General features: G+C 48.9%; 4 protein-coding genes across 4 annotated transcripts; 2 read left to right on the forward strand and 2 right to left on the reverse strand.

Moving 5' to 3' along the window:
* Positions 1 to 15,051: 15,051 nt before the first annotated feature.
* On the forward strand, positions 15,052 to 15,567 carry EI90DRAFT_3120256 (uncharacterized protein; the record flags this gene model as incomplete). Its single annotated transcript, XM_039063298.1, has 1 exon — positions 15,052 to 15,567. The coding sequence occupies one exon, from the start codon at positions 15,052 to 15,054 to the stop codon at positions 15,565 to 15,567; it is 516 nt and encodes a 171-aa protein (XP_038919044.1).
* Positions 15,568 to 20,080: 4,513 nt separating this feature from the next.
* On the reverse strand, positions 20,081 to 20,988 carry EI90DRAFT_3047776 (uncharacterized protein). The gene has a single exon (XM_039059574.1). The coding sequence runs from the start codon at positions 20,638 to 20,640 to the stop codon at positions 20,305 to 20,307; it is 336 nt and encodes a 111-aa protein (XP_038919045.1). The 5' UTR covers positions 20,641 to 20,988; the 3' UTR covers positions 20,081 to 20,304.
* EI90DRAFT_286407 (uncharacterized protein) lies at positions 20,438 to 21,387 on the reverse strand. The gene is made up of 3 exons (XM_039053821.1): positions 21,088 to 21,387; positions 20,990 to 21,023; positions 20,438 to 20,940 (listed from the first exon to the last, which is right to left on the reverse strand). The coding sequence occupies exons 1-3, from the start codon at positions 21,221 to 21,223 to the stop codon at positions 20,640 to 20,642; spliced, it is 471 nt and encodes a 156-aa protein (XP_038919046.1). The 5' UTR covers positions 21,224 to 21,387; the 3' UTR covers positions 20,438 to 20,639.
* Positions 21,388 to 23,400: 2,013 nt separating this feature from the next.
* Positions 23,401 to 25,262, forward strand: EI90DRAFT_3047781 (uncharacterized protein). The gene is made up of 4 exons (XM_039059575.1): positions 23,401 to 24,215; positions 24,264 to 24,489; positions 24,541 to 24,808; positions 24,856 to 25,262. The coding sequence occupies exons 1-4, from the start codon at positions 23,585 to 23,587 to the stop codon at positions 25,189 to 25,191; spliced, it is 1,461 nt and encodes a 486-aa protein (XP_038919047.1). The 5' UTR covers positions 23,401 to 23,584; the 3' UTR covers positions 25,192 to 25,262.
* Positions 25,263 to 26,958: the final 1,696 nt, after the last annotated feature.

A 26,958-nucleotide genomic window follows, 5' to 3' on the forward strand; every position in this document is an offset into this window, starting at 1 on the left:
CCAATGTTGGTTCGCCCTCATTGTAATCTAGATCCTTCTTCCCAATTTTTTTTTTTTTAAATTAATTCCTCTTCCACTTCAAACTAAGCATGATCAGGGCCCAGCTTGCCTGGGTAGTGTGAGTGGAAATCAGTAACCAACTCTGAGGCATGTCCCAGCTCAGTGGCCAGTAACCAGGAAGTCTCGTCGTCTGTCCCTTCATAACCTAGCCAATGTACCAGATAGAGCAGCTTACAGTTGCGGCAGTGCCAGTCGACCTTGGAGTCTAAAATCTCAGAGATCTCATACTCAGGTTCTCCATCAACCTTGATCGGCAGCGGCAGAGTTTGTACACAGTTGGGAATGGTGTTTGGGGTAGATGGTTCAAGCTGAGAGACATGGAAGACGAGGTGGACAGATTTCAGGGTATCAGGAAGTCGGAGGGTGCGGGAGTGTGTACCAGGTTGCGCAATGATCTCGAAGGGCCCAAGGTTCTTTTCCGAAAGCTTTTTCGAAGGTCGAGTAGAGCGGAAGTACTTAGCTTTGACATAAACTGAGCTACCGACTTCAAATAGCAGGGCAGTCATTCGGCGAGCATCGGTGGGACCTTGGTAACGTTCTTGAGCCTGACGCATTTCCTCACAAAGAAACTGATGCAGGGAATCAAGATCCACAGAGTATTCCTGGGCACAGGCAGAGGAGAGGTCTCGTTCGGGATGGACAGAGATGGTTGGGTGATAACCCTTGTTGGCGAACTCGGCGAGAGGGAGCAACCCAGACCAGTTGTCCTGTTGATAGTTACAATAAACGCGTAAGTACTGCTCCAGTGTCTGATTCATGCGTTCCATCTGGCCATCGCCTTCGGGGTGATAGCCAGAGGTGAAATGGAGTCGCATGTCAAGGGCCTTACCCAAAGAACGAAAGAAGTGAGAGACGAACTCGGACCCTCTATCGGAAGTGACATGCGCCGGAACCCCATGTTTAGAGAAAACATGAAGGAGGAACAACTTAGCCAGTTCGGGTGCCATGATAGTATCGTGGGTCGGGATAAAGATGCATTGTTTAGAGAGATGATCCACGACTACTAGTATGGCAGTGAAACCGGTGGAAGATGGAAGTTGTTCAATGAAGTCCATGGAGATAGAGTTCCATGGGCGTTCAGGGATGGGGAGTTGCTTTAACAGACCATAGGGCTTGGTGGCATGGAACCTTGGCACAGGTGCAGGCAGTACAGGAAGAGATGTAATCTTTGACAAACATGCGAATGCCTGGCCAAGTGTACTCTCGATGGATTAGGTCAAGGGTGCGGCTTTGCCCAAAGTGTCCAGACAGGGGGTGATCATGCTTATACCTCAAAATCCGCAGACGGAGATTGTTAGCGTCTGGCACATAGATATGGTTGTCTAACCTAAGCAAACCATTATTATCTAGTGACCAGTGTGAATCTGCGGGAATCAGGGAAGTGAGGTGTTGGGCAATGGCGGGGTCGGCAGGAAGGGCAGCGATGATGTCCTGATGGATGGCCTCAATGTTGACCAGTGTGCCTGCGCAGAGAACAGGGGTGGCAAGGCAAGTGGCTCGAAGGGACGACGCAAGCTGTTCCTGGGTGAAGACCAGGCGGAAGTTTTGCGGGTTGACGCAGGCATAGTCCCTATCCCCCTCTTTGGGATAGACGTCCCAGGGTCTAGTCAATGCATCAGGCTTGGCACCGAGTCTACCAGGACGAAAACGGACAATCATGTTGAATTGGGAAAGGAACTCAGACCAGCAGGCTTGCCGGCGAGTGAGGAGTTTCGTGGTGGAGAAGTATTCCAGATTCTTGTGATCCATGATGACGTTGATGGGGTTGGCGGAGCCTTCAAGATAGTGACGCCAGGAATGGAAGGCTTCATAAATGGCTAAGAGCTCCTTGTCATGTGTGTCATAGTTGAGTTCCGGCGCCGTCAACGTCCGTGAGCGGAAAGCGACAGGACGTATCTCTTCATCAGTACAATGAATAGAAATAATACCTGATATCGCATAGTCCGAAGTGTCAGTTTCAATGATCAGCGGCGCATCGGGAACCCAATGCGTCAATATAGGAGCGGAGGTGAAGCGTCCTTGAGGTGTTGGAAGGCGGAGTGACAGTCGTCAGAGAATACCCAGGGTACTCCCTTATGAGTGAGGTGGGTGAGAGGGATCACAATGTCGGAATACTCATGAATGAAGCGGCAATAGAAGTTAGCGAATCCCAGAAAGGATTGGATATCCTTTACTTTACGTGGCTCAGGCCAATCCTGGATGGCTTAATTTTCTCTGAGGACATGGACAATCCATTTGGCAAGAGAATGTACCCGAGGTACTCCATCATATCAGTATGGAACTCACACTTCTGTGGATTGGCAAACAAGCAGTGAATGCGGAGCCTACACAAGACCTCACGAACATGTTCCTCATGTGAGGCCATGTCAGCGGAGTAGATAAGAATGTTGTCAAGGTAGACTACTGTCAGGGACTCGTCCGGGGTCGAGGGGGTCCGGGTATAGTGTCCGGAACTGAGAGCCTGGCAGGGGGCGGATCGGGCGTGCGTACTGACAGGCCCGATGTGGGACAGTGGTCCCTGGCCACTTAGACTGAAGTGGAAAGTTGTTATTATTATTAAAGGAGAAATATTGTACTACTTACCTGAAGTGGAAAGTTGAGAAGAAGGCTACTTCTTCAGTTCCCACTTCAGGTTCATTTATATACATGCGGCTTGGATCACATGATGGATGCCACGTCACCCTCGCACACAGCCGTAACCACCCGGGTGTCTCCGTGGGAGATCCCGAGGGTATCTGGTACAGGCGCGTGTGCTGGGCACAGCGGGAAGTCGCCCAAGGTGCCCGGGCCGGGTACATGGTGGGCGTGCTGCAGATGGGTCAGTTGTACATTGATACAGAGAAAGTCGTCCATGTAGAATAAAGAGAGAATAAAGGAGAAGTAAGATAAGGAGAAACTGAGGAGGGGAGGATGAGGGGGAAGAAGGGAAAGGGGGAGGAGGTAAGGAAGGGTGGACCGGCGGGGTACCGGGTCAGGTTGGGCCAGGTGGAGCCGGGTCAGGCGGGTGTGCCCTGACAACTACCACACACACATCGAGGAGATCAGCAAAGACGGAATTCACGAACCGCTGAAATGCTGCAGGGGCATTTGACAGACCAAAGGGGATTACAAGCCACTCATAGGAACCGTAGCGCATGTGGAAAGAGGTCTTCCACTCGTCCCCAGCGGCAATGCATACCAAGTGGTAGGCATGCCGGAGATCGAGCTTTGTGTAGACTTGGGCACAGCTTGGGGTGTCTAGGAGGTCAGAAATTCGTGGGAGTGGATAGCGGTCTTTCTTCGTGATCTTGTTGAGGCCTCTAAAGTCGACGCAAAGATGGAGAGAACCATCCTTCTTGCAGACAAAGAGCACGGGGGCAGCATGGGTGGAGAATGACAGGCAAATGAATCCCGATGCCAAGTGCTCATCGAGGAAAGTGCGTAGGGCCTCAAGTTCAGAAGGAGAGAGAGAGTACAAAGTACCCAGTGGTGGATGTGTACCTTCCTCTAGCTCGATCTTTACATCAAACTCATGGTGTGGCACAAGTGTATTGGCTTTCTTCTTGCTGAAGATGTCCGCAAACTCGTGGTATGCCGTTGGTACAGCTGAGAGGTCGATTGGCTCGGAAGGGACAGATGGATTAGTAGCTGCAGCACGCAGCTCACTGAATAGAACAGAAGTGCTCATGGCAAACGCTACCGAGCCTTCAAGTCGACAGGCCTTGGTGAAAACCTCGGTGCTGACAAGCTCAATAGGTGGCACATGGCTAACAGATGGTCGCAGTGTGTCAACAGACGGAATGCTTACTGACGGATCAGGATCCAGAGGTTCAGCAGAAGCGCTTATAGGTTCTAGGTGGGATTGTGTCGGCACTTGGAAGGTTATACTACTCGATACCCAGTCAATCGACGGATTGTTGTGGGTGAGCCAGTTATGCCCAAGTACCAGAACACACGTGCCATCTAGCGGAGTGACATAGAAAGTCGACAGAATGATGACACCGGACGAAAAGTGGAGCGGAAGGTTGATAGCCTGCGTAATAAGGTTATTAGTGCCATCAAACAAGCGGAGTTGAAGCGGGTCAACAGAGTAGGTTTCGAGATGGTTCTGATTGACAAAACTACTATCTATGAAACAATCGGATGAGCCGGAGTCCACTAAGGCGGGATAAGTCCCTCCAGGTAGAGCAGCGGCAACATAGGCGGATTCCGATGACGAAGAAGAAAAAGGAACAGTGGAAGGAGGAAATATTTTTGAGCCAGGGACATTCCCCCTTGAATCAGGAAACAAATGAGAACCAGGGGCATACCCCTTTGAAGATGGAAATCGACCATAATCAGACACAAAAGAGATAGGAACAGAGAGAGTTAGAAGAAAGAGCGGACGCATTAAGGTGAACCACTCGAAGTGCACTTTCGCGATTGTTACAACCATTCAAGAGTGCTGGACTCGAAAGATCGACGACTAGTTTTTTGCCTCATCAGAGACATCGAGTTCGGTGTTGGGCACCTCAGCGATCGCCTGACAGGCCTTAGTCATGTTGGAAGATGATTTTCGGCAGTCCCTTGCCATGTGGCCAGGCTTGCCACAGAAGAGGCAGAGTTTGTTGTCGACTCGGTGTTGATGCTCTTCAGGAGTGAGCTTACCGTCTTTACCGAGTTTTGTCGAAAGGTCGGAGGTGAAGGGAGTAGACTTAGTGCCGGATGGCTTGTCCTTAGGCGCTTTACTACCAGAGGCGGTGGCGGAGGAAGGAAGAGATGATGAGGTCGAAGAGTTCTTGTTGCCATCAGACTTGGCAGGCTTAGAGGATGACGGAGCGGAGGGAGAGGCGGCATTGTTGCGGGAAGGTTGTACGTTGTCTTGGTGGCGTTCCCAGTAACAGGTGTCAAGCTCTTGCGCAAGATCACGAAGATCCCACAATGAATCAGGCCTACCAGATCAATAGATCTCATCTTTAAGACGATCAGGCAACCCATCATAAAAAAGAGACTGAAGCGCGCCTTCACCATATCCGCATAACTGTGAAGCGTAACGGTTGAACTCAACGATGTACTTGCTAATCCTTTGGTTGTCCTTCATGACCAAGTTTTTTAGTTGATGCTCTGCGTCGCAGGCAGGATTGTGTGAACCAAAGTTCTTGCGGAGTCCTCAATGAAACGTTCCCAGTCGTCTTCCCAGGGAGGTGCTCAACCACCAGGCGCGTGCAAGAGATCGGGTTCAAACCAATTGAGCGCGGAGCCCATTAGGAACGACTGAGCGTAGATAACCTTCTTACGGTCAGAGCTAAACGCCTGGGGACGATCCCGGAAATTTAGTTGACACTGAACTAGGAACGTACGGAGTTTCTTTTGGTCCAACCCATCAAACTGGTCAGGCTCACGCACCTTCGTGCAATAATTGTCGATCGAGGCAGGTGGCGGAGGTGGAGGTGGCAGAGGTGGCGGAGGTGGCAGCTGACAAGGGACGTTGGACTGGGTGAGAGCTGCAATGGCTCGAGTTAACTGAATCAGGATGCTTGCCTCGTCTTGCACGTTAGCAGGATCATCAGGGTCAGGGTTGTTACCAACAGGACCATCAGGAGGCGGGACAACTGGGTCAACTGGTGGTGGCGGCCTTGACGAAGATGGTGGAGGACAAGGTGCGGAAGGTTCAGGAACTGCGGTGGCATCGACATCACCTTCCACTTCAGCCTCAGATTGGGACCTTGTAAAAACAGGCATCAACGATCATTGGCCTCCACGGTCAGCTGTGAAGCTGGCAAAGGGTGTGTCAATGTTGAGGTCATAGTCGTCAGGAATCCCGAGACCAGATTGGTGTTGCTGTGTGGAGGTGGATGGTTCGCGAGTCTGCAAACGAGTTACGTAGTGTCTAGAAGCCATTGGAATGTGCAGTGAGTTCGAATATACTGTCAGAAACTGTATTCGAGGTATTCGCGGGAAGCGGAGTGGAGTACAGCGGCGTGAGTGGACACTTAGCTAATGAGCTACTCCATTGCAAGGCATCATGTTGGTTGGGACTTCGGCTTCAACGACTTGGCTGGAGCGTTGCACCACGCGTTCTAGGCTGTCCCGTATTTCAAGTTGGCAGGAGGTACCTTGCGGCAACGTTGACTTAAGTGGAGATGGAACTGAGAGGTGAACTTGAGGTGAGAGTACTTGGGGGGGAATTCTAGTTGATATTCGAACTGAAGTACATCAACAGTAAACTACAAGTATAAATACGAAAGGAGAACAGAGAAGGGGCCGGTCAGTCCGGTGCAGGACAGGAGCAGGATGGCAAGTACTAAAAGAACAATGAGGACCAGGGAAATGGAACAGAAGAAATGAATGGGACAGAGGACGGCGAAGTTGGGAGGCAGAATGGATAGCCTGACAATCTAGGCGCCAATATGGTGGCAGATCAGAATGTCAATATACGAATAAATCAAATGTCAATAAAGGAATAACCAAGGGAATAAACCAAATGTCAATAAGGAGCGGATCAGTGGCGACAACATCGACCGCTAGTAAGTTAAGTGAATGAATAAGAATAAAATGGTATCGGCCAAATGGCTGAGGAGCTCAAGTAGTGGCAGGAGAAAGAAGGAGGCACCACTACAGGGCCGTAGACGGGAACCACTATCGGCGCTGCTAAATGATAGAAGTGGTAGAAGGGTGGGGACTTTGCGGGGCTGTGACAGCCTGGGGGTGAGGCAGGATTACTGTTGCGGCCCCTCTACCTCCTAGCGTGAGTAGGGGGGGGACCTCATGGTTTGGTGCTGATATGCTGGACAGCACTACCAGGTGGTGCCGGTTTCACCATGCTCCCCTCCAGGTTCCTTGGGATCTCTAGAGGGGCTGGATTCATTGTTATTGTATTGTACTTATTCATGTTTTAACAGGGGGTGGGCAGGTTATTTACATTGGGTGTCTGTGTCATGACTGACAAATCCCGGGGCTCCATCAGCGGCGAACCAATGCTGATAGGCGAATCCGCCAACCCGAAACCCATCCTAACCAGCCCCCAACCCCATGTCTGGCCCCCTGCCTTATTGCATGAGACTTGGCCAATAATCAGAACCTAGACCCTGCCGGTATTCCGACCTTACCTCCAGTTCCTGAGCCCTTGGCGCTCCCAGCATTCAGTCATGCCTGCCTTGTCTCCATCTGAACCACACTCATCGCTTCCTGCTATGTGGTCACAGCCATGCCCCACTTCCGTGCATTCCGCACCCTCTGCCCACTCTGCACCCTCTGCCCATCTCTGCACCCTCTGGCCACTTTGACACCTCTGGTCAGGTCAACACTCCCACTTGTCACGGCTGTGCATTCTGGCCTGTTCCCTGCCCGTCCCGATGCCGCCCGAGCCCATTCCCGCTATGCGAGCGTGAGCACGAGCCCCAACCTCAGCCCTATCCTCCATGAGGACTCCCTGCTCACTCCCCCACTTGCCCCTAGGCTCCCCTGCACCTGGCCGACTTCCCCACAGCCACACCAACCTTCCCACCTTGAGTCCGCCTCCAGCACCGTGCCCAGCACGACTCCTCTACCCTGCCCACTTGGCCCCTACAGGGCCGCTACCATTCCCATGCCCGACTCCGGCCCAACTCCGAGTCCAGCGCTGCTACGATACCATCACCACTATCATGGCCCTACACTCCTTCTTTTATTTATCTGTTGTTGTTTGTTTTGACCCTCGGTCATTGCTGGCCACTGTGCGGCCAACCCCGCTCTTTGTTTCCTTTTGCTTCCGGACCCTTCGGCCTTTGGCCCGGGTCCGCTTCCATTCATTCCTTCCTCCTATATATATCCTGTATACTACATTATAGTACTTTAGCTCTAATATCGATTTGACCACGACCTCTAAGTCCTGACCCCAACAAGGCAACCCCAGTAAGTCTGAAATGAGGGCCAAGAGACAGCTAGGGGGCACAGCACTCCTTTAGAGTCGCTGAGGCCAAATGCCCTACCCTCGGACCTTGTCTGCGGCATCACAGCCATCGCGGCCTATAGCAGCCTGCAACGGCGACCTTCGGTGCCAACCCCGGACCAGTGTCTAACACCACTCCCCTCTGTACCTCTGTTGGCCTTCATGCTGTCCTTGTGACAGTGCTGACAGATCAACCTCTGTTCATGGACTTGTGTCAGCACCGCACCGACCCCGCTTATTTGCGGACTTGTATTGGCGCCGCACGCTGACCTCCGCTTTTGTCCTCTGGCCATTTTTGTCACTCAGCAACATAACATTCATTCCTTGCCAAGTGCCTATTATGTTCACCCCAATATTGGCATTTGATCCGTGTGCTATTGCACTTTCCTATTCATTCATGTAATCTGTCAATATTGGTACTTGATCTGCTTAGACTTTATTCATTCCTTGCCTCCCATTTCCCAGGTTCTTGTCCTTGGTTTAGTTGACAAGTCCCCGCTCATTTCCGCTTATTTCTGCACCAGACCGACTGGTCCCTCTTTTGATTTCTCTTACCTACTTATACCTTGTAAATACTTTCAGGGACCTCAGTCTGAAATCAACTAGAGTACCCCCCTGTCTGGTCTGAGTCCCTCCTTCTGCAAAGGGGCTTCCCCCCTTCTGAGTCCGTGCTCATGGAGTCCACACTCCTCCTACAGGTCCGCTCCACCTGCAAGTCTTGTTTGAAGTCCACTGTAAGTGTCAGTCTGTAATACGGGATCTCCCCCAAATGTCAAGCTCAGGGCTGTCAGAGACCTGGTCGAGACGAGGGAGTGTCTCCGTGATGGAGGGCTTCGGCCTCAGCGACTTATACCAGGAGCGCTGTGCCTAGTAACATGTCCGTGCCCTAACTTACTAAACTGGCAACCAGAACTGAAGGGGGTAAACTCTAGTCGATTTTATTACTGAGGTGTAACCTATGTACAAGTTGAGTATATATATAGCTACAACGAGGGTGGGTCCGCAAATGGCAGAGCCGAGCGGAGCGGAGCTAACGGGGTTAGACATTAGCCGATTGAATATTACCGATGAGTCGGGTTACAGGGTTAACGGAATGGTAGGCGATAACCCAGAAACAGAAAGGAGGGATAGGCCCGAAGGTGGGCTTTGCAGGGCAAGCGAGTGTATTGCCCAGCGGAGGTGGGGGTGCGCTAGCGGACATTGGAGCTGTCCGGAAGCCTTCGGGGCTCCGTACTTAGGGAGGCATAGGTAATAAATTGAAAAGAGGGGGTGGTGACCATCGAGGGGTACTGAGGTGATTGCGGAATACAGGAGCTCCGAGGTTAGTGAAGAAGGAGTGGAGGTAGACCGGAGGGATCGGAGGGATCGGAGGGAATGGAAGTCGATGGCCGGGGATGGATATGACACGTTGGAGTACCCTCATAGCACACGGTTCCTCCAACAACTCCGAGAGGTCAACGATGGTCCGTTCAACCATCTTCCAACTGGTTTCACATTGGAATAAGGACATCTCAGCATCTGCTGAGTGCCCGCTGTCTGAAGCGCCCCGCGCTTCGTATTTTTCTGGGCTGGCTCCTCTGGTTCTGAGAGGTCTAAGACAGTTTACTCAACTGTCTTCCATCCTGTTTCATGCCAGAATGAGGGCAGCTCAGCTTCTGCTGAGTGCCAGCTCATCGATGTGCCCCGCATGTTGATTTTCTCTGGAACTGCCAGATCTCCAGTCCCAGCCTGTTCCTCTCGTTCCGAGAGGTCAGAGACAGTTCCTGCGACCGCTCCCCCACCGGTTTCAAGTGGGGAACATCACTTACCAGTCCAAGCTGAGTGCCGATTCATGGAGCACCCGCGCGCTTTGACCTTTTTGGGGTCACAGCACCCAGTGGTTCCTACCACTGCTCCTGTGCAACTACCTCCATCTGTACACACAGGAACGATACAGGAAACGCATCCTGTGTCGTTTCCAGCTCAGATGGACGGCTCACCAGCCTTTTCTGGTTGTTGGCCCTCAGTGTCAACTTGCGCTTGTTGTTGTTGTTGTTTATTCTGGATATTTAACCTGCAAACTGTAGGCTGCTTGTGAGAGCGCCAAGGGCAGGGGTCGAGATAAATACACAAAAATAAGGTGAGAAAATAAAGAAATAAGTCCGATTCGGGTGTCCTTAATCTCTCTGATAAGGCGTTGCCCAAATGCTGCTCCACTTTTGAGTTGTCGTGTTGGGTTGACCGTTTTTAGGTGTCGGTTTCTAAGGATGTAGGGGTTATAACCCCTACTCTTTCTCACTCTGGGCGAACAGAGACGGTGTCTATGCCCGTCTCATCGCTGGGTTTTGGTCAGGTTGATGGCAGCTCAGCTGCTGGTCATCAGTTCACTGAAGCACTGCCCGCTTCAACAAGTTCCGAGCCTGAAAAGGCTCTCCCTCTCTCTCTTGAGTCTGGAACCGTCCCAGACTCTCTCATAGGCTCTTCTCCTCTCAAGGAGCTTCCAATCCCGGAGTTCCAGGAGGAGAGCAAGTCCTCTGAGGATGACTCTGTGCTTGCCGCTCCGGCAAGCGCAGTTCTTGTGCCCAGTAGACATTCCGAAGAGAGAATCAAGTAATTGATTCTCTCCTCCATAATGGGGAGACGGCGCGGACTGGGCAACAGTCTGTGCAACTTGCACTCCCAATGCTCAGGCTTGGCAGCATTCCTCTCATTCTGAGAGGCTAATGACCTCTCAGAATCTCAGCTAGGTCGGCACTGCTCAGTCTCTGAGGAGTATCTGCCATTTCTGGAAGCGCCCTCGCGCTTCACCATAAATTAGGGTCACTTGAATATCTGGCCCTGATTACTTCCTCCCATCCCCCGAGAGGGTCTAGACAGTCTTTCTGTCAACCTTTCGACCGGTTTTGGGTGGTACTAAGTGTCATTCAGCTCATGCTGAATGCCTACTCGCTAAAGCGTGTTGCACTTCGACAATTTGAGGCCTGCATAAAATATGCAGCCCTCATCACACACCCTCACTCTGATACGCTAGAGACAGTCTGTGCAACTGTCTCTCGATCTATTCCAAGTGCCATCAAGCACTTGTTGATTTATCTGGAATTTTGGGCCAGAAGCGCTCTGCGCTTCGGGCCTCAAACACCTTTTACCCATTCCTATGGGTAATTCATGCATTCTCCCATTCAGGGAGGAGAGGGATAAGCACACTACTGCTTATCCTGAGTCTTGAGCCATAGAAGCGCCTGCGCTTCGGGCCACATCGACTTTTTACCTTCTTTTGGGTAAATTGCGCATTCTCCCCCTTGACAATGATCCAGGGAGGAGTGGCCTTAACTGGCCTGTGGGTCCATTGACTCTACCACCTCCTAGACAACTGTCTAGGGAGGAGCAGGCCTTCACGGGCCTGGTGTTTATTTATTTCTTTATATTTCCTTCGGTTCTTGTATGGTAAAGGTCTAACCACCTTTGTCACCTCCATTCATCTATTATTTCTTTGTTTCTTTTAATTATTTTATTGGGAAACCAAACACTCAAACTGCTTTATGCAATATTAATATCGCAAGGGAGGAGAGTGTAAGGAATGCCCCACTATAAACAACATACAACACATGTAATTACATATATAAATGATGCGGGGTATGATGAATGGAGTTTCACTCCTTCCCCCCACCTCGTTGAAATATAGTCTATTCAAGCTCATATCTTTGATGGACTTGAGGAGTGAGGAGATACAAGGTCGGCACCTACACCGACCTTACACAAAGGCGATTAAATGGAATGAGCTAACCAATACAATGGGTATAAGCGGAGGTGGGGTCAAAGTCCGAGGTTGGAGCTAAGACCAGAGGTTCCGGAAACGGAGACATGAACGGGGTTCCAGAGTGGAGGTCCGGAGTCAGGAGCATAGGTGTTGCGTGCTTGTCTGGAAGGTGTCGAGGTTGAGGTCGGACCTGGAATGTTCTGGAGTCGGACCAAAGGTGGTGTTGGAGCCGGAGGTGGGATAACCTCTTGGGAGTCGGCAAGGAGAAGGTGATGGAAAGGGAAGTAGGGCTCTGGAGTCAGTTTCGGAGTTCTGGGAACCCGGAGCGGAGGTCGGGATTGTATGGATATGACACCATGGAGTCCATGCAGAGTCTGATAAAATGGCAAAACTTCATGACTGGCAAGTACCTGAAGATCACCAGGAAGTACTACGCTTCCTGGGACTCATTGAGTATCTCACCCACTTCATGCCAAATGTTAGTGCATATACAGGTCTGTTACAGACAATATGCACCAACTACTTACCATTCTTCTGGATCCCTTTACACCAGAAGTGTTTCAACAAGATCAAAAATCTTGCCTGTAAAACACCGATTCTGAAACCCATCGTCTGGAGCACCCCTACGGGCCTCTCTGACAATGAACAATTGAGGTTCCAAGTCTGGGTTATCACAGACACCTCCCCAGCAGGCGTCGGTGCTATTTGTTAGAACGGGCAGATTCGGATGACTCTGGAGTGGAATCAGAGACTTAGCGTGGAAGGACCTTGGCCTCAGCGACTCAGGTGGAGCGCTGTGCCATCGCTGGTTGTCCTGGGGGTCCCTAATTTCGGATCTAGCAGAGGGAAAGTCTCTTGGGGGAATTCAAGTTGATTTCGGACTGAGGTTACAAGTTACTAGGTACATTGTATATAAGGAGGGGTCCGGAATCAAAAGGAACAAGGGTAGGACGAAAGGAGACAAAGGGAGATGGAAAGAGGAACAACACTGAGGGTCAAGGGTTTGACTCAATGGTGTTTCTCAAAGGAGGAATGAAGGGCCAAGGCCCAAGGAGGAAGGAAGGAGGATGGGAGTCGGGAATGGCTAGCTGACTGAATAGAAGGAAGCAGCAGCCCAAATAGGAATGAGGGAGAATAGCGGAATTGAAATGGGCAATGCAATAGTTGCAAGGTCTGGAGTAAGTCCGGAAAGTCCAAACTCGGAGGTTAAACTCCGGAATATTGGCAAACGTAATTAAATGGAATGAGCTAACCAATACAATGGGTATAAGCGGAGGTGGGGTCTAAGTCCGAGGTCAGAGCTAAGACCGGAGGTTCCGGAGATGGAGATGCAAACGGGATTCCGGAGCAGAGGTCTGGAGTTGGGAACATAGGTGTTGCATGCTCGTCTGGAAGGTGTCGAGGATGAGGTCAGACCCGGAATGTTCCGGAGTCGGACTGAAGGTGGTGTTGGAGCCAGAGGTGGGATAACCTCTTGGAAGTCAGCAAGGAGGAGGTGGCAGAAGGGAAGTAGGACTCTGGAAGTCAGGTTCGGAGTTCCGGGAGCCCGGAGCAGAGGTCGGGATTGTATGGATATGACAGACAACCTGTATAATATTAAGCCACATTACATCATGTAGATACACATATATAAGATGCATGGGTAGGAGGAAAGGCTCCTCAGCTTTTACTCCCCCATTAACAATATAGCATATTTGTGTGATGGACCGGGAGTGTGAGGCGCTTATAACCACACGCTTACACTGTTTTACCCATTGTGGTGACATTCGTTGGTCGGACATGAGCAGAGTCGATGATGGCTCGCCATTCTAGTTGGTCTGGGACCTTTTCTGCCAGGTATCTTCCATGGTGGTGTCTGGGCGGCTCAAGGTGGCTTTTAGGCATTCGAGGGTGGTGGATGTGTCCTTGGCCATGGCAGCAAAGTCCCAGTTTCTGAGCCAGTCAGATGTGAAGTCAGTTGCCAGGTGCACCGAGAAGCTGAAGATTTTTGAGAACCAAAGCTGGTGGTGTAGTGTAAGGAAGGGGTAGTGATTTACTTATTCCTTTATTATTCCTTGTTGTACTTTTGTATTTACATATGTATGGTGCGGAGTCAGGTAAAGGGTTCTTTACTCTTCTCCACACCAACGTCGAATACTAAGTTCTATACAACCTAGATATCGACTGACCTGAGGACTGAAGAGGCACCAAGGTCGGCACCTACACCGACCTTACATGTAGTAGGGTTGCAGCGTCTTGGTAGGTCAGACCTTCGATCATTATGCCCCATGGGAGGGGGTCATCAGTGTTAGATCAGGCAGATTTGGATGACTCCGGAGTGGAATCGGAGACTTAGCGTGGAAGGACCTCGGCCTCAGCGACTCAGGTGGAGCACTGTGCCATTGCTGGTTGTCCTGGGGGTCCCTAATTTCGGATCTAGCAAAGGAAAGTCTCTTGGGGGGGAATCAAGTCGATTTCAGACTGAGGTTACAAGTTACTATGTACATTGTATATAAGGAGGGGTCGGGAATCAAAAGGAACAAGGGTACTCCGAAAGCAGACAAGGGAGCTGGAAGGAGGAACAACACCGAGGGTCAAGGGTTTGACTCAATGGTGTTTCCCAAAGGAGGAGTGAAGGGCCAAGGCCCAAGGAGGAAGGAAGGAGGATGGGAGTGGGGAATGGCCAGCTGACTGAATAGAAAGGAAGCAGCAGCCCAAATAGGAATGAGGGAGAATAGCGGAATTGAATGGAGCAATGCAATAGTTGCAAGGTCCGAAGTAAGTCCAGAAAGTCCGAACTTGGAAGTTAAACTCTGGAATATTGGCAAAGGTAATTAAATGGAATGAGCTAAACAATACAATGGGTATAAGCGGAGGTGGGGTCAAAGTCCGAGGTCGGAGCTAAGACTGGAGGTTCCGGAGACGGAGATGCAAATGGGATTCCAGAGCAGAGGTCCAGAGTCAGGAGCATAGGCATTGCATGCTTGTCTGGAAGGTGTCAAGGTTGAGGTCGGACCTGGAATGTTCCAGAGTCGGACCAAAGGTGGTGTCAGAGCCAGAGGTGGGATAATGTAAGGAGTGGTAACCCCACCCTTCATTCATTATTTTATTGTATATTTGTCTCAATTTAAACATGTATAAACAATGTATATACAATAATGTGGGAATTTGGGAAAAGGAACAGAACTCCTTTTCCTCCCCATCATTGATAATTAAAGCTCCATACAGCTCAACTTTATTGATGACCTGAGGATTGAGGAGAACTGGGGTTGGAACCTACACCAACCCCTTACACTTTTTTGAGCTTAATAGGCTTTATTCCCACACCTGTGCACGCATATTTGCGTGCACGGGTTATTCAACATCACCCACTATCTGCCTTCTAGACATGGAGCCTAGAAGGGTGGCAGATTTTCCACCAGCTCTGCAAAGAGCTGATTCTATGCGTGAAAGTGCATATGGTTCCATGACCAAATCCAATGCTGGTGATGCCAGCATTGGCCAACCCAATCTGTACCAGATTGGTGTTTCCAATGTACCTCTAGGGCCTGTTGATCCCCCAGGTGCATTGGATGGTTATAAATCGCTAGCTGAGCTTAACACACTCAGCGAGCATGAATTGCGCGAGTACAGCGCAATGGTCAAGCAAAGGGCTGAGGAAGCCCAGAAAAGGGTTGACACGACCTGGCAAAAGTTAAGGGACATGTTCCATGCCCTTACTGCTAGCCAGGGCAGCCTAGTCAGCCATCTAATGATGGCCTATAGAGGGGGGGCCATTTGGCCTTCAAATGGGCCTAAAAGGGGGTATTTACTAGTGGATGTCCTGGACATCCTGGTGAAGACTGATCCATTCACCAGGACATCCCCAGGATGTCCTAGGATGTCCTGGGATGTCCTGGGATGATTCTATAATTCAATCAAATTCAATCAAATTTGTATTATTCAGGGTAGACATTCAAAACATAATGCCGCAATTGAATCTGATTTCCCATGACAATCCTCAGGCTGCTCAACTGTCTGTGCACAATGCTGGCCACTGTCTGAAGGGGTGTCAACACTGTTTCCCATGTCCCCAACACACTTTACACAGATGGATAGCCCCTTTGAATAGCTTCCAGAATATATATTTTGAGACTGAATTGACCAATAAATCATCGAGAAAAATGCAAAATACTTTTTTGGACACGAGTCTTTTGGGTTAGTGTGGCTGTCCACCTCATGTCTGTGCATAGTGCTGGTCATTGTCCGGAGGGGTGTCCAGACTGTTTCCCACGGTGTCAACACATGTTGCGTAGTTGGATAGCCCCTTCAAATAGCTTCCAGAATATATAATTTGAGACTAAATTGACAAGCAAGTTATTGAGAAAAATGCAAAATACTTTTTTGGATGCAAGTCTTTGGGATAGTGCTTGGGCCACTAAATTTCACTGACAGTCATCGAAGTCATCGAAATTCCCGGGTCACTGATATCCCAAAGACTCGTGTCCAAAAAAGTATTTTGCGTTTTTCTCAATAATTTATTGGTCAATTCAGTCTCAAAATATATATTCTGGAAGCTATTCAAAGGGGCTATTCAACTATGTAAAGTGTGTTCAGACCGTGGGAAACAGTGTTGACATCCCTCTAGACAGTGGTCAGCATGTGCACAGACCATGGGATGGACGAGTATGGCATTCCGGGACAATTTGCAACCATTGAATCAAACTGAATTAGGACATCTGAGGACGTTTGCAACAAATGAATGAAACTGAATGGCCAGGATGCCCCAGGACATTTATGGTGAAAAAGGCCTTTTAGGCCCCATGCAAACGTCCTGAGGTCCCCCCTATAAAGGCCCACATAGTGGTTGTCCAAGGTGGTGTGGAAAGTATGAAGAAACAACACAAGGTGGAATGTGTGCAGCACCTGTGGCATGATAAGAAGAACAGAGGTAGGACATGTGTGCCTGGTGTGCGTAATCAGAGTTTGGGTATAGACCGGAAACATAGTAAAAATGAAAGGAACAGGAAAGGGGCATAGCAGACAAGAAGAAGTGCTCCATTTCACAGATGAACCGGGTGTGTGTGGAATGATCCCTGGGTGGGAGAGCAGTTGGGACAGATAGAAAGTTTTGATTGATTTATCACCAGCAGGAGGATAGCTCTCTTGAGTTTAGGCACTCATGGGAGAAGCGAATAGGAAGTGCTCTACCGATTCAGGCTCTGGGCATAAAGGCAGTTGGGCAGGTCTATATCTATCCATCTGGCTGCGCGTGGAGCTACATGTGTGGATTGCATCAGCAAAAAATTGTTATGCTCCTGAGTGCTCCGGAGTATCGAGAGCACTGGGAGAATCAGGAGGAGATTGGCCGGTCCAGGAACAGCCCATTTCCTCCGGAGTTGGCTAGGTACTCCAGGGCACTCCCAGGAGGGCCTGGAGCATTGCTTTGTGCACAAACATATCCAGTAAATACAATTTAAATGCTTCAAAGTGTATAGGGGTGAGAAGCTTCTGGGAGCTCCTGGAGCATTTGAAAATGAAAAGGAAAAAAAAGAGGGAAGATCCCCCATGAATACCTCCTACCACAAGACTAACACAACAAGACACTGCTTAACATTTAGATCAAACACTATACTATATATCAAGGACACTGAGACTCACCAATACACAATCAAAATTTATGGCCTGATATATGATTAATCTGGCAACTTAATCACTTTCGGGCTGGCAGAATATGGGAGAGGGGGAAATGGGGGAGAATGAGGGGGGGAAATGAGGGGGAAATGAGGGGGAAATGAGGGGGAGAATGAGGGGGGGAATGAGGGGGGGAATGAGGGGGGGAATGAGGGGGGAATGAGGGGGGGATATAGAGGGAAATGAGGAAAATTTGAAAAATAGGGACTTCTAAAAAGTTGAAAAAAATAATTAGGGAAAAAATCAAAAAAATTCAGGAACTGTAGTGCCTTTGAAGTGCTTTCAGGATATATAATTATTTGCAAAATTGAGGAAGAAATGATGGAGAAAAATGGAAAATACTTTCGGAGACCCGAGAAAGAATGAGAACTGAATTGATGGGAAAGTCTGAAAATTGAATAGGGAAGTGAGGGGAAGCCTTGTAGCATTGTTATTTTCTGCTGTTCTAATTTTTCCTGATTGTGCTTGGTCTCACTCCCAGCTGCTACTGGATACTCCTGGATACTCCTGGAAGCTCCTGGGAGGGTCCAGGTGTGTTGTTTGAGCAAGACATGACGACGCGCCAGTACGCATATCATGCCCATATCGGCTATCCGATATGATACCCTTTTACCATGTGTTTCATGTTTCACTGTTGATTGCCTTCCACATGTAGCGCTGTCGCGTATCTCATTTTCTTATCACTTTTGTCTGATATCCGTGTTATTACTTTAACTACTTATACCGCTGTGCAGTTACAATATCAAGTTGGTTGTTCCCCCGTTATCCAAGTGTCCCCACTGAGAGCTACATAACAACAAGGTGTCATATCCATACAATCCCGACCTCCGCTCCGGGCTCCTGGAACTCCGAACTCCGACTTCCGGAGCCCTACTTCCCTTCCGTCACTTTCTCCTTGCCGACTCCCAAGAGGTTATCCCACCTCTGGCTCGGACACCACCTTTGGTCCGACTCCGGAACATTCCGGGTCCGACCCCAACCTCGATACCTTCCAGACAAGTACGCAAAACCTAAGCTCCTGACTCCGGACCTCCGCTCCGGAATCCCATTCGCATCTCCGTCTCCGGAACCTCTGGTCTTAGCTCCGACCTCGGACTTTGACCCCACCTCTGCTTATACCATTGTATTGGTTAGCTCATTCCATTTAATTACCTTTGCCAATATTCCGGAGTTTAACCTCCGAGTTCGGACTTTCCAGACTTACTCCGGACCTTGCAACTATTGCATTGTCCATTTCAATTCCGCTATTCTCCCTCATTCCTATTTGGGCTGCTGCTTCCTTTCTATTCAGTCAGCTAGCCATTCCCCACTCCCAACCTCCTTCCTTCCTCCTTGGGCCTTGGCCCTTCATTCCTCCTTTGAGAAACACCATTGAGTCAAACCCTTGACCCTCGGTGTTGTTCCTCTTTCCATCTCCCTTTGTCTCCTTTCATCCTACCCTCGCTCCTTTTGATTCCGGACCCCTCCTTATATACAATGTACATAGTAACTTGTAACCTCAGTCTGAAATCGACTTGAATTCCCCCAAGAGACTTTCCCTCTGCTAGATCCGAAATTAGGGACCCCCAGGACAACCAGCAATGGCACAGCGCTCCGCCTGAGTCGCTGAGGCCGAGGTCCTTCCATGCTAAGTCTCCGATTCCACTCCGGAGTCGTCTGAATCCGCCCATTCTAATACCAGGAGCAGCTAATGGAAAATACTTTTGGAGACCCAAGAACTGAATTGATGGGAAAGTCTGAAAATTGAATAGGAAAGTGAGGGGAAGCCTTGTAGCATTGTTATTTTCTGCTGTTCTGATTTTTCCCAATTCTTCTTGGTCTCATTCCCAGCTGCTCCTCAATACTCCTGGAAGCTCCTGAAAGCTCCTGGGAGGGTCTAGGAGCAGCTGGGAGTGAGACCAAGAAGAATCAGGAAAAATCAGAACAGCAGAAAATAACAATGCTTACAAGGCTTCCCCTCTCTTTCCTATTCAATTTTCAGACTTTCCCATCAATTCAGTTCTCATTATTTCTCAGGTCTCCGAAAGTATTTTCCATTTTTCTCCATCATTTCTTCCTCAATTTTGCAAATAATTATATGTCCTGAAAGCACTTTAAAGGCACTATAGTTCCTGATTTTTTTTTTTGATTTTTCCCTAAATTTTTTTTTTTCAACTTTTTAGAGACCAAAATTTTCCTCCCACTGTTCCTGGCACATTACATACTCCTCACCACTCCCAGCTGCTCCTGAACCCCCTCCCAGGAGAACACTATTGGCTCCAGGAGTGCCCAATCTGCTGTTTTGTCTCCCACATGCTCCAGCCACTCTTGATGCTCCGGAGCATAACGGACTTTTGCTGATGTGCAGCTGGAAGATGTGGGGATGCGGTGTCCTTGAGAAATGTGCCAGGGTTCTGCTTGTCACGGATGCAGTGGTGGAACACTGCCTTTGTGGTAGAAGCCTTGTCTGGGCAGCATTTGGTGACTGAGGAGTCGATGGCCTGCTGTGTCGGAGCGATGGGCGCCCAATCCCTTTCTATCACCAATTCCTCTGAGAGTCTGTAGATGGCCAGTTGCGTCTGGGGGTCAGGAGGAGTAATAATGCTGGAGAAAAGCACACGTGCGAGAGTCGAGAGGCGGTGAGTGGTGGGAAAAAGCAAACAATATAAAGAGGGTGGGAAAAATGCTAAGGAATACCAGGCTGGAAAGTGACCTTGCAAGCAAGGTAAAATCCTTGATTGCAGGAACAAGCCGGAAAAATCCGAGGCAGAGTTCATCAGGGGGGTCCTGCCTAGCGAGAGCCACCGAAGATACATGGAGCCGAAACGACAGGATGGGGGTTGGTGCGTGGTGCGAGAAAAGAGGTGAGATGAATACTGCTAACTTGCATCGCACCAATATTGACCGGTGGAAGTGACAATGTCGGAGGAAGGGGGGATGGGGCTGTGTCGAGGTGAGCAAAAAGGCGAGCGATGAACGCCGCCGATATTTACACATAAGTCATGTCTGAACAAGTAGACATGAAAACTTGGCAATGAGGCGATAAGATAAGAAAAAAGCCAAACGCACCGAGATCGAATACGATACCATGTCCGCTCCATCCAAGCAGGTAAGCTCCGGATTTGCGTGGAGGGGGGGCGAACTTGCCTGCAACCGGGGCGGCTTTGTCTTGGCCTAAGGTACGGTCGAAATCCCCGTCTACGCTGGCAAGTGCATAGCAGGACGCGAGGCCGCTCACTGAGACGAGCAACACCGGCCTGCCAGCTCGAGCACGGTGCGCACCGTTGGACCACTCACGAAAACCGCCAAACTGCACCGTCTCCATCAATGCCAAGGCCCGAACCGATAAGCCATGCCCGAAGCCGATGCACCAGTGCCGTCGAGCACGAGGTTCCACCGGAGCCCAAACGGGCTGTCAATGTCTATGGGAATCGCACGTACACATTTCACCGTTGCTCGAAAACCCCGAATTTTCATTAGTTTCGCGACGAGATATGATGGAGTGTTTGCAATCGGTTCCTCCCCCCTCGCTTTCGCGGCACTGGTGTCGAGCCCTGCGCTGCGTTGGTAATCTTGCTTTGATGATGGTTCGACGTCGGCACCAGTGCTGGGTAACCCAACAAGCCTACGGTCGAAGTTAAACAGCGCGAAAAATTTGTTTTACGAAAATTCACAGCAACACGAGTGAGGCCTGTAGCGTGCAAACGGCTGGGTCACAGAGATGTTGTCAGCGTAACATGGAATGTATAGCACAACACCTTCCGGTGCTCACGGATGCCCACTGAGTGAAAGAAGCCATAACACCTCATGCAGCTCAGGCATCTCATTTGATTTGGTGCCAGCCCACGGAACAGATTGCCATGGTCGTTGGGCGAACTCGTGTCCCGGCACACCGCAAGAATATTCATGGTCGGAAATCATACTAGCCAGGGGCATTGTGGTTGGGCTGAGAGAATGGATCTATTTCTGCAGGTGCCGGTCTTCCTGGCGTGAGAGATTAGTTTGAGATGATGGTCTCTTTTAGCAACTAGAAGGGCTGCTGCGCCGCCGTGACCTTGCTTGGGAATAAAATGGGATATTGCTTTCGGTCACACTAGTGCACGTTCCACCAGATTAATGTATTATTTCGGAAACTAAACTAGCCGGTGGAGACTGACTTTGGATGGGTGGTGGGATGATAAATAATAGAAGAGTTACCGTTAGCTTTTTGTAGAATCCAGATTCTTTTTTTCTGGGCGTATGTATGTATGTATGAAAAAAAAGCAAAAAGGTGATCAACAAAGAATAGATTTGACGTTATTGTGCATGTGTTTCCCCTTCCCCATGTTGGCCATCTATTCCTAATGGTATCGTTGCTTGGTTGGGGCCCATGTAAGCACGCTCTGAGGGTGAGCAAAGGTCCAGGGAGTTCCACTCTTTCGGTGCCAGTTTTCTCATCGTCACATAGCTCGTCCGGGGCCTTATGGTTCTCAGCAAGACCATGTTCAATGTTTTTCATGAGGCCTAGGTTGCACGGTGTCTTCCAAATGGCCAAGCATTCCTGAAAGCCCTTAGCGCTCCGCGGAATTTTGTTTCGCAGGTCATCCACACAAGATTAAGGCCATTGGGCCTTAGCTCTTTGAGTTTTGAGTCCGGCATGGTAAATGTTGATGTGATACAGTTCAACGATTGAAGTGCTTGAGAGTGTGATCCAGGCTCAACAACATGCATGGATGGTGATTGTCCGCATCGACAGAGCAAGTGGGTTCACGGTTGAAACTCTCCGACATCGTTTCGTGGGAGCTTTCGTCATTGGAGTGAGAATCCAAGTCAAACACATCATAGACTGTTGCAGGGGGCTAACTGGGCGTTGTCGGATCGCCTGTTTGTGCCTTGAGACTCTGTGGCAGATCCGTGGCCTCAGTCTCATCAAAGTGCAAGTCCGCATTGGAAACATCATGGGCAGCTTCGCAGGAGCTCTCTCCATCAAAGTGTGCGAACAAGCAAAAACCGTTTGGCAAGGGATCTTATCATTGAGACATGACTGAAGATTGAAGACATAATCATAGATTGTTCCGCAGGAGTCTTCATCCTGGATCCACATGTCCGTGAGGGGACTTATGACCAACTTGGCCTCTATGCCGGCTACTGTTGGAAATGCGAGTCACCGGAGATATCCGGGGGCATGTGGAGGATAATGTGGAGGATTTTACTAAGCGCGCAGCCTGCACAGGAGTTGCCTTACGTAGATTTTCCTCTTTATTGTATATATATACGCACGGACATTATCCCCAAATCACTAGTTATATTCCCGCTTCTATCTTACATCTGTGCTACGAGTGAGCCGCGGGGAACCGGGTTGCCTTATCCGGAACGCCGTTTACAACAGCTACACTGCTTCGGGACTTGAGATCGACGGAAACTAAGGTGAGATGGGCTTCTGTACAGCCTACAGCACGCTTTGGGGGGTATGAACAATAATTAATAGACGAATAGACGAATAAATTCGGCCAACGGGAACATAGAAGAAAGCGACCATGTGATACATTTCTGCCAGCACGTGTGAATAAAGAATGAATTGGAGGGTGGGAAAGTGAAAATTCCCACGAATTCCTGACTCGAAGGTGACCTTGCATCGGCGTCTTCGCACCTCGGTGCAAGCCGATTGAGTCATTTATTGTGACGTCAGCATTCATCGGCAGGCCTCCAGCCTCTGTGGCTGGGTAATATTAGATGGGTAGGCCTATTGTGCGTTTGGGGTCTTTATTCCTACTGTCAATACAATGATTACTGATTATTTGGTGAAGTTGGCATTGAGTTTGCAGTTTACTAAGAGTGAACGGCCGTCACAACGGCTGTTGCCGGTTTTCCTCGCTGCTAAACACTAGAACAGTTGCCCATGGCCACTTCCATCACTCTTACCTGCTTGGCGGTTGACCGTGGAGGAAACCACCTCGGTGCCGTCTTTTTTCTGAATATGTCGCCTCGCGAATCTGTTGACTTCCTTTGCGACGCTATCAAGTCTAAATTAGCCCACCAACTGGATCATCTGGATGCGAACCAGCTGGTTTTGTGGAAGCTCTCATCGCCGATACCAAGGGGGGTTACAGGAGCTGAAAAAATAGCTTTCCGTCAAAGGATAAAGGCAATTGAGTTCCCTGATCCTGAATGCGACGAGGCACTGGAGGGAAACGGCCCCGTGCAGATTCTCGACCCTGAGGACAGGATATCCAAATACTGGCAGGACGATCCCGAGAAAAGGCATCTCCATCTCATCGTCCAAGTGCCGCATGACGGAAAGAGGAAGCGTGAGGATCCGGGTAGGTCTTTGTGACTTTGTATTTTATGGCCAAACTCCTCGCTTGTCTGCAGTCGATATTTCAATGGAGCTGTACGAGAAATGGAACGTTTCACTCCCAATCACTCCGAACGTTACCGATTTGAGTATCTATCTGGAAGCACCTCTTGGGCCCGAAGAAAAAATTCCGATTTCCGATCTGCAATGGCGGAGCCTCCTGCACACAAATCCAAACAGTCCTGAGCTTCTTTGCTCTTCAAAAGACCTTGAGACGCTCTTCATCAAGAATGAGGACGAGATGGCTAGCTTCATCTGGCCCGTAGTACAGGGTGCAATTCTCTGGACTCCACCGAACTCATCTGGTACTGAAGATTCCTTCCATGCATTCTGGGACAACAACATCCTACACATTCTCACGACCTGTCTTGGCAATCCCCAGTGGATCCGCAACAGCATCCGTGGCACGAATACTGGGTCTTTCCGACCTGATCTTGGTCTCCTTTTGCAGTTGGCCTGCTTATTCCGGGGGGAGGAGAAATGTCCATTGTTTTCTGGAACACATCCTCGTGAGGAGCTCGCCGACAAGACTCGATGGGCCTATGGCCCTGCTCAGTATGTGCTCGGTATGTGATTCTTCTCCTACACTACCTGTTGTTGACCCGCGTATTTAGGCTACTACGCAATTGGTGTTGATATCACGCTTGTGGCTATCCGACCCGGCACAGACGCACAGGGAGATGAACAAATTATTGTAGAAGACATTCAAAACACAAATCTGTCAACAAGGCGGGGACGTATTGGAAATGCGGTAACGTTGATCAGACTGGTCAAGGTTCTCCGAGCATTAGAACGTACTGTAAAAAAAGATGTGGATTCTGATATGTTCACATTGGAACGGTGAGTGTCATTTGTGTATCCTGTTTGCATTGAACCTAACCGTGAAGTTAGTGATGATGGAAAATCTCTTGAATTTTTCAAGCACAAGATACGGAAGATTTATCGCGTAGAAGATAAACTCAAGGTTTCCTTTCTTGAATCTATCTACAAAAAACTCAAAGCAAAAGGCGTGCCAAATGTCGACACAGTTAGGAAAATTGAAATGTCCCATCCAGAACATGGTTGCTTTGTTGAACTTGCGCCTCGAGGCGACTCCAGCGGTCCACAGTCTGCTGAGGATGTTAAAAATGCGGTCATCTGTGTCCTCAAGGCCCTCCAGGTAAGTATTTTGATCGGATTATTTAATTGAGTTCATGTAGTCTGTAGGTATCACACGCTGTGCCACCGGTGTTTCATCGAGATATTCGTTGGCCAAATGTCATGAAAAGCCTTACCGATCCCAAGCAATGGTTCCTCATCGACTGGGAAGATGCTGCCATCCCTCCAACGAAAGCAGCCCCCAATTTGGATTCTGAAACACATGCACCACAAGTATTTAAGGATGGCCATGGCGCAGAGGTTGACCTTTGGGGTGTTGGGAACCTCATTACTAGAGCTGGTGTGCCTGGTCTCCCTGAAAACCTCCGTTCTCTTGGATGGAAGTTTGTAGAGGGTTCTGTTTTGTCAGCTGAGCAAGGACTTAGAGAAATAACATCACTGTGATATCCAAATTGTGTAACATATCAACTACATGTGCAGAGATAGTGCAAATTCAAGTGCCTTTCTTACTTTAAGTACCATTGCAAGTTTATAGGCAGACTCGGTGCCAGTCGCTCACATGAGTTTCGCCAAGATTGTCGGAAAACTGGGGATTCCGTTGTAACGCATTTATGGGGCAGTACAAGGGTGTTACGGAATTTTCTGGGCATTACAAGGCATTATGCACTACATATTGACCTGTTTTGACCCCACTCATCCCTGTGAACCAATACAATCATGGGGCATGCATGTCCCTCCAAACGGCCATCCGGCCAAAGCCGAGGCACCTGCTTACATCACACTTGTAAGCACCGTTGTAGGTGATGTGCACATTGATTAATATCCTTAATGCCAGTGTAACATATATTACATTATAGATACGACTTCAACCCCTGATTGCGGCTCTATGTCCACACGTCCCAGTAAGTGCCCAAAATCTATCAATCCCACCCAGCTTTAACATCCACCATTACACAGCTCAAGGTTGCCACACACAATCCTTTATAGGTACAACTTGAACCTCTGATTGTGGCTCTATGTCAGGGCAATAGCCCTGAACCCCGAGCCATATGTAATTACAAGATACATATAGTCATGTGGGTATGCGGTGAAGGAGCGGAGCTGGATCACCTTATGTAACCAGTTTCCTACGTCCAATAACGATATTAGAGTTTGTGCTGATTTGCGTACTGACCGTGTTTTGGTTGCCAAATATATAATTGTTCACTGTCTAAACAACAATAAACACCCCCCAACGATCTCACCTGACGTATAGATCGTCTATGGATAAAATTCTATATTGACTTTACTATGATTTCTAGTCAATATTACACCTAGATATACCACTTTTCAGTAGGATGTGATTTTCCTGATAATTTACTGAAGGAAAACTACTAATAAAATAATTCCGCAATAAATGTTACTCAATACAGGAGTGACCAAACTGCTCTTTCTATCGCTTAGAGTGCGTGCTAGTTATCTAGCAGGTTCAGGATCGCTCACTTTTCTCCTGTGGTGTGATAACCAAGTATTGCTGAGAGATTATTCAATTAAGAAGTCCCTCCACCAAATTCTCACTAATTCTCACTATGACACTTTTGTTCAGCTGTGTCTAACTGACCCTAACTCACGCTTAGAGTGACGTGTTAGTTTTATATTAGCTAACAACTAATATTTGCTTTTATCTTTTGGAGCAAACAAACCAACCACTGGTGAGGAGAATTAAACTTTTATTTCTACCTGAGGTTTGAGAGGGGGCAGAAGCGGCAGCCTTTTATGCTTTTCAGAGGCCTCTCTACTCCCACGCCTCGCACTAGTTACATGTGCTACATTTGTATTATAGATAGTTCTAGAATGATATAGGGGCTTGGGCTGTGTAAGCTTAATAATGGACTTAGGACATGACTCAGCAATAAGTAATTCATTTCTTTGTCTTTTGGGCCGATCTTAGCGGGATCTTGTAGCGCTGAAGCTATGCTCTACACCGTCTTAATTACGAACGGTTATCTTTAGAAATGACTCAGCTATAAAGGAACTTTCTAGACTGTTCTCTAATTGACCCCTTTTTGTGAAGCCACATCATTACTAATGTTCTAGAGCCTTCCCAATTAATTAACCGATCCGCGGACTTCTGAATCACTTCATGCTTATAATCCGAGATCCAGATCATCAATCATTCCTTTGTTCCTATTTATTTGAGCTTAAAATCAAAAAGTTTTGATGAATCATGGG

The sequence above is a fragment of the Cantharellus anzutake genome (assembly GCF_015039405.1).
Source record: "Cantharellus anzutake strain C23 chromosome Unknown EI90scaffold_12, whole genome shotgun sequence".
NCBI classification, from domain to species: domain Eukaryota; kingdom Fungi; phylum Basidiomycota; class Agaricomycetes; order Cantharellales; family Hydnaceae; genus Cantharellus; species Cantharellus anzutake.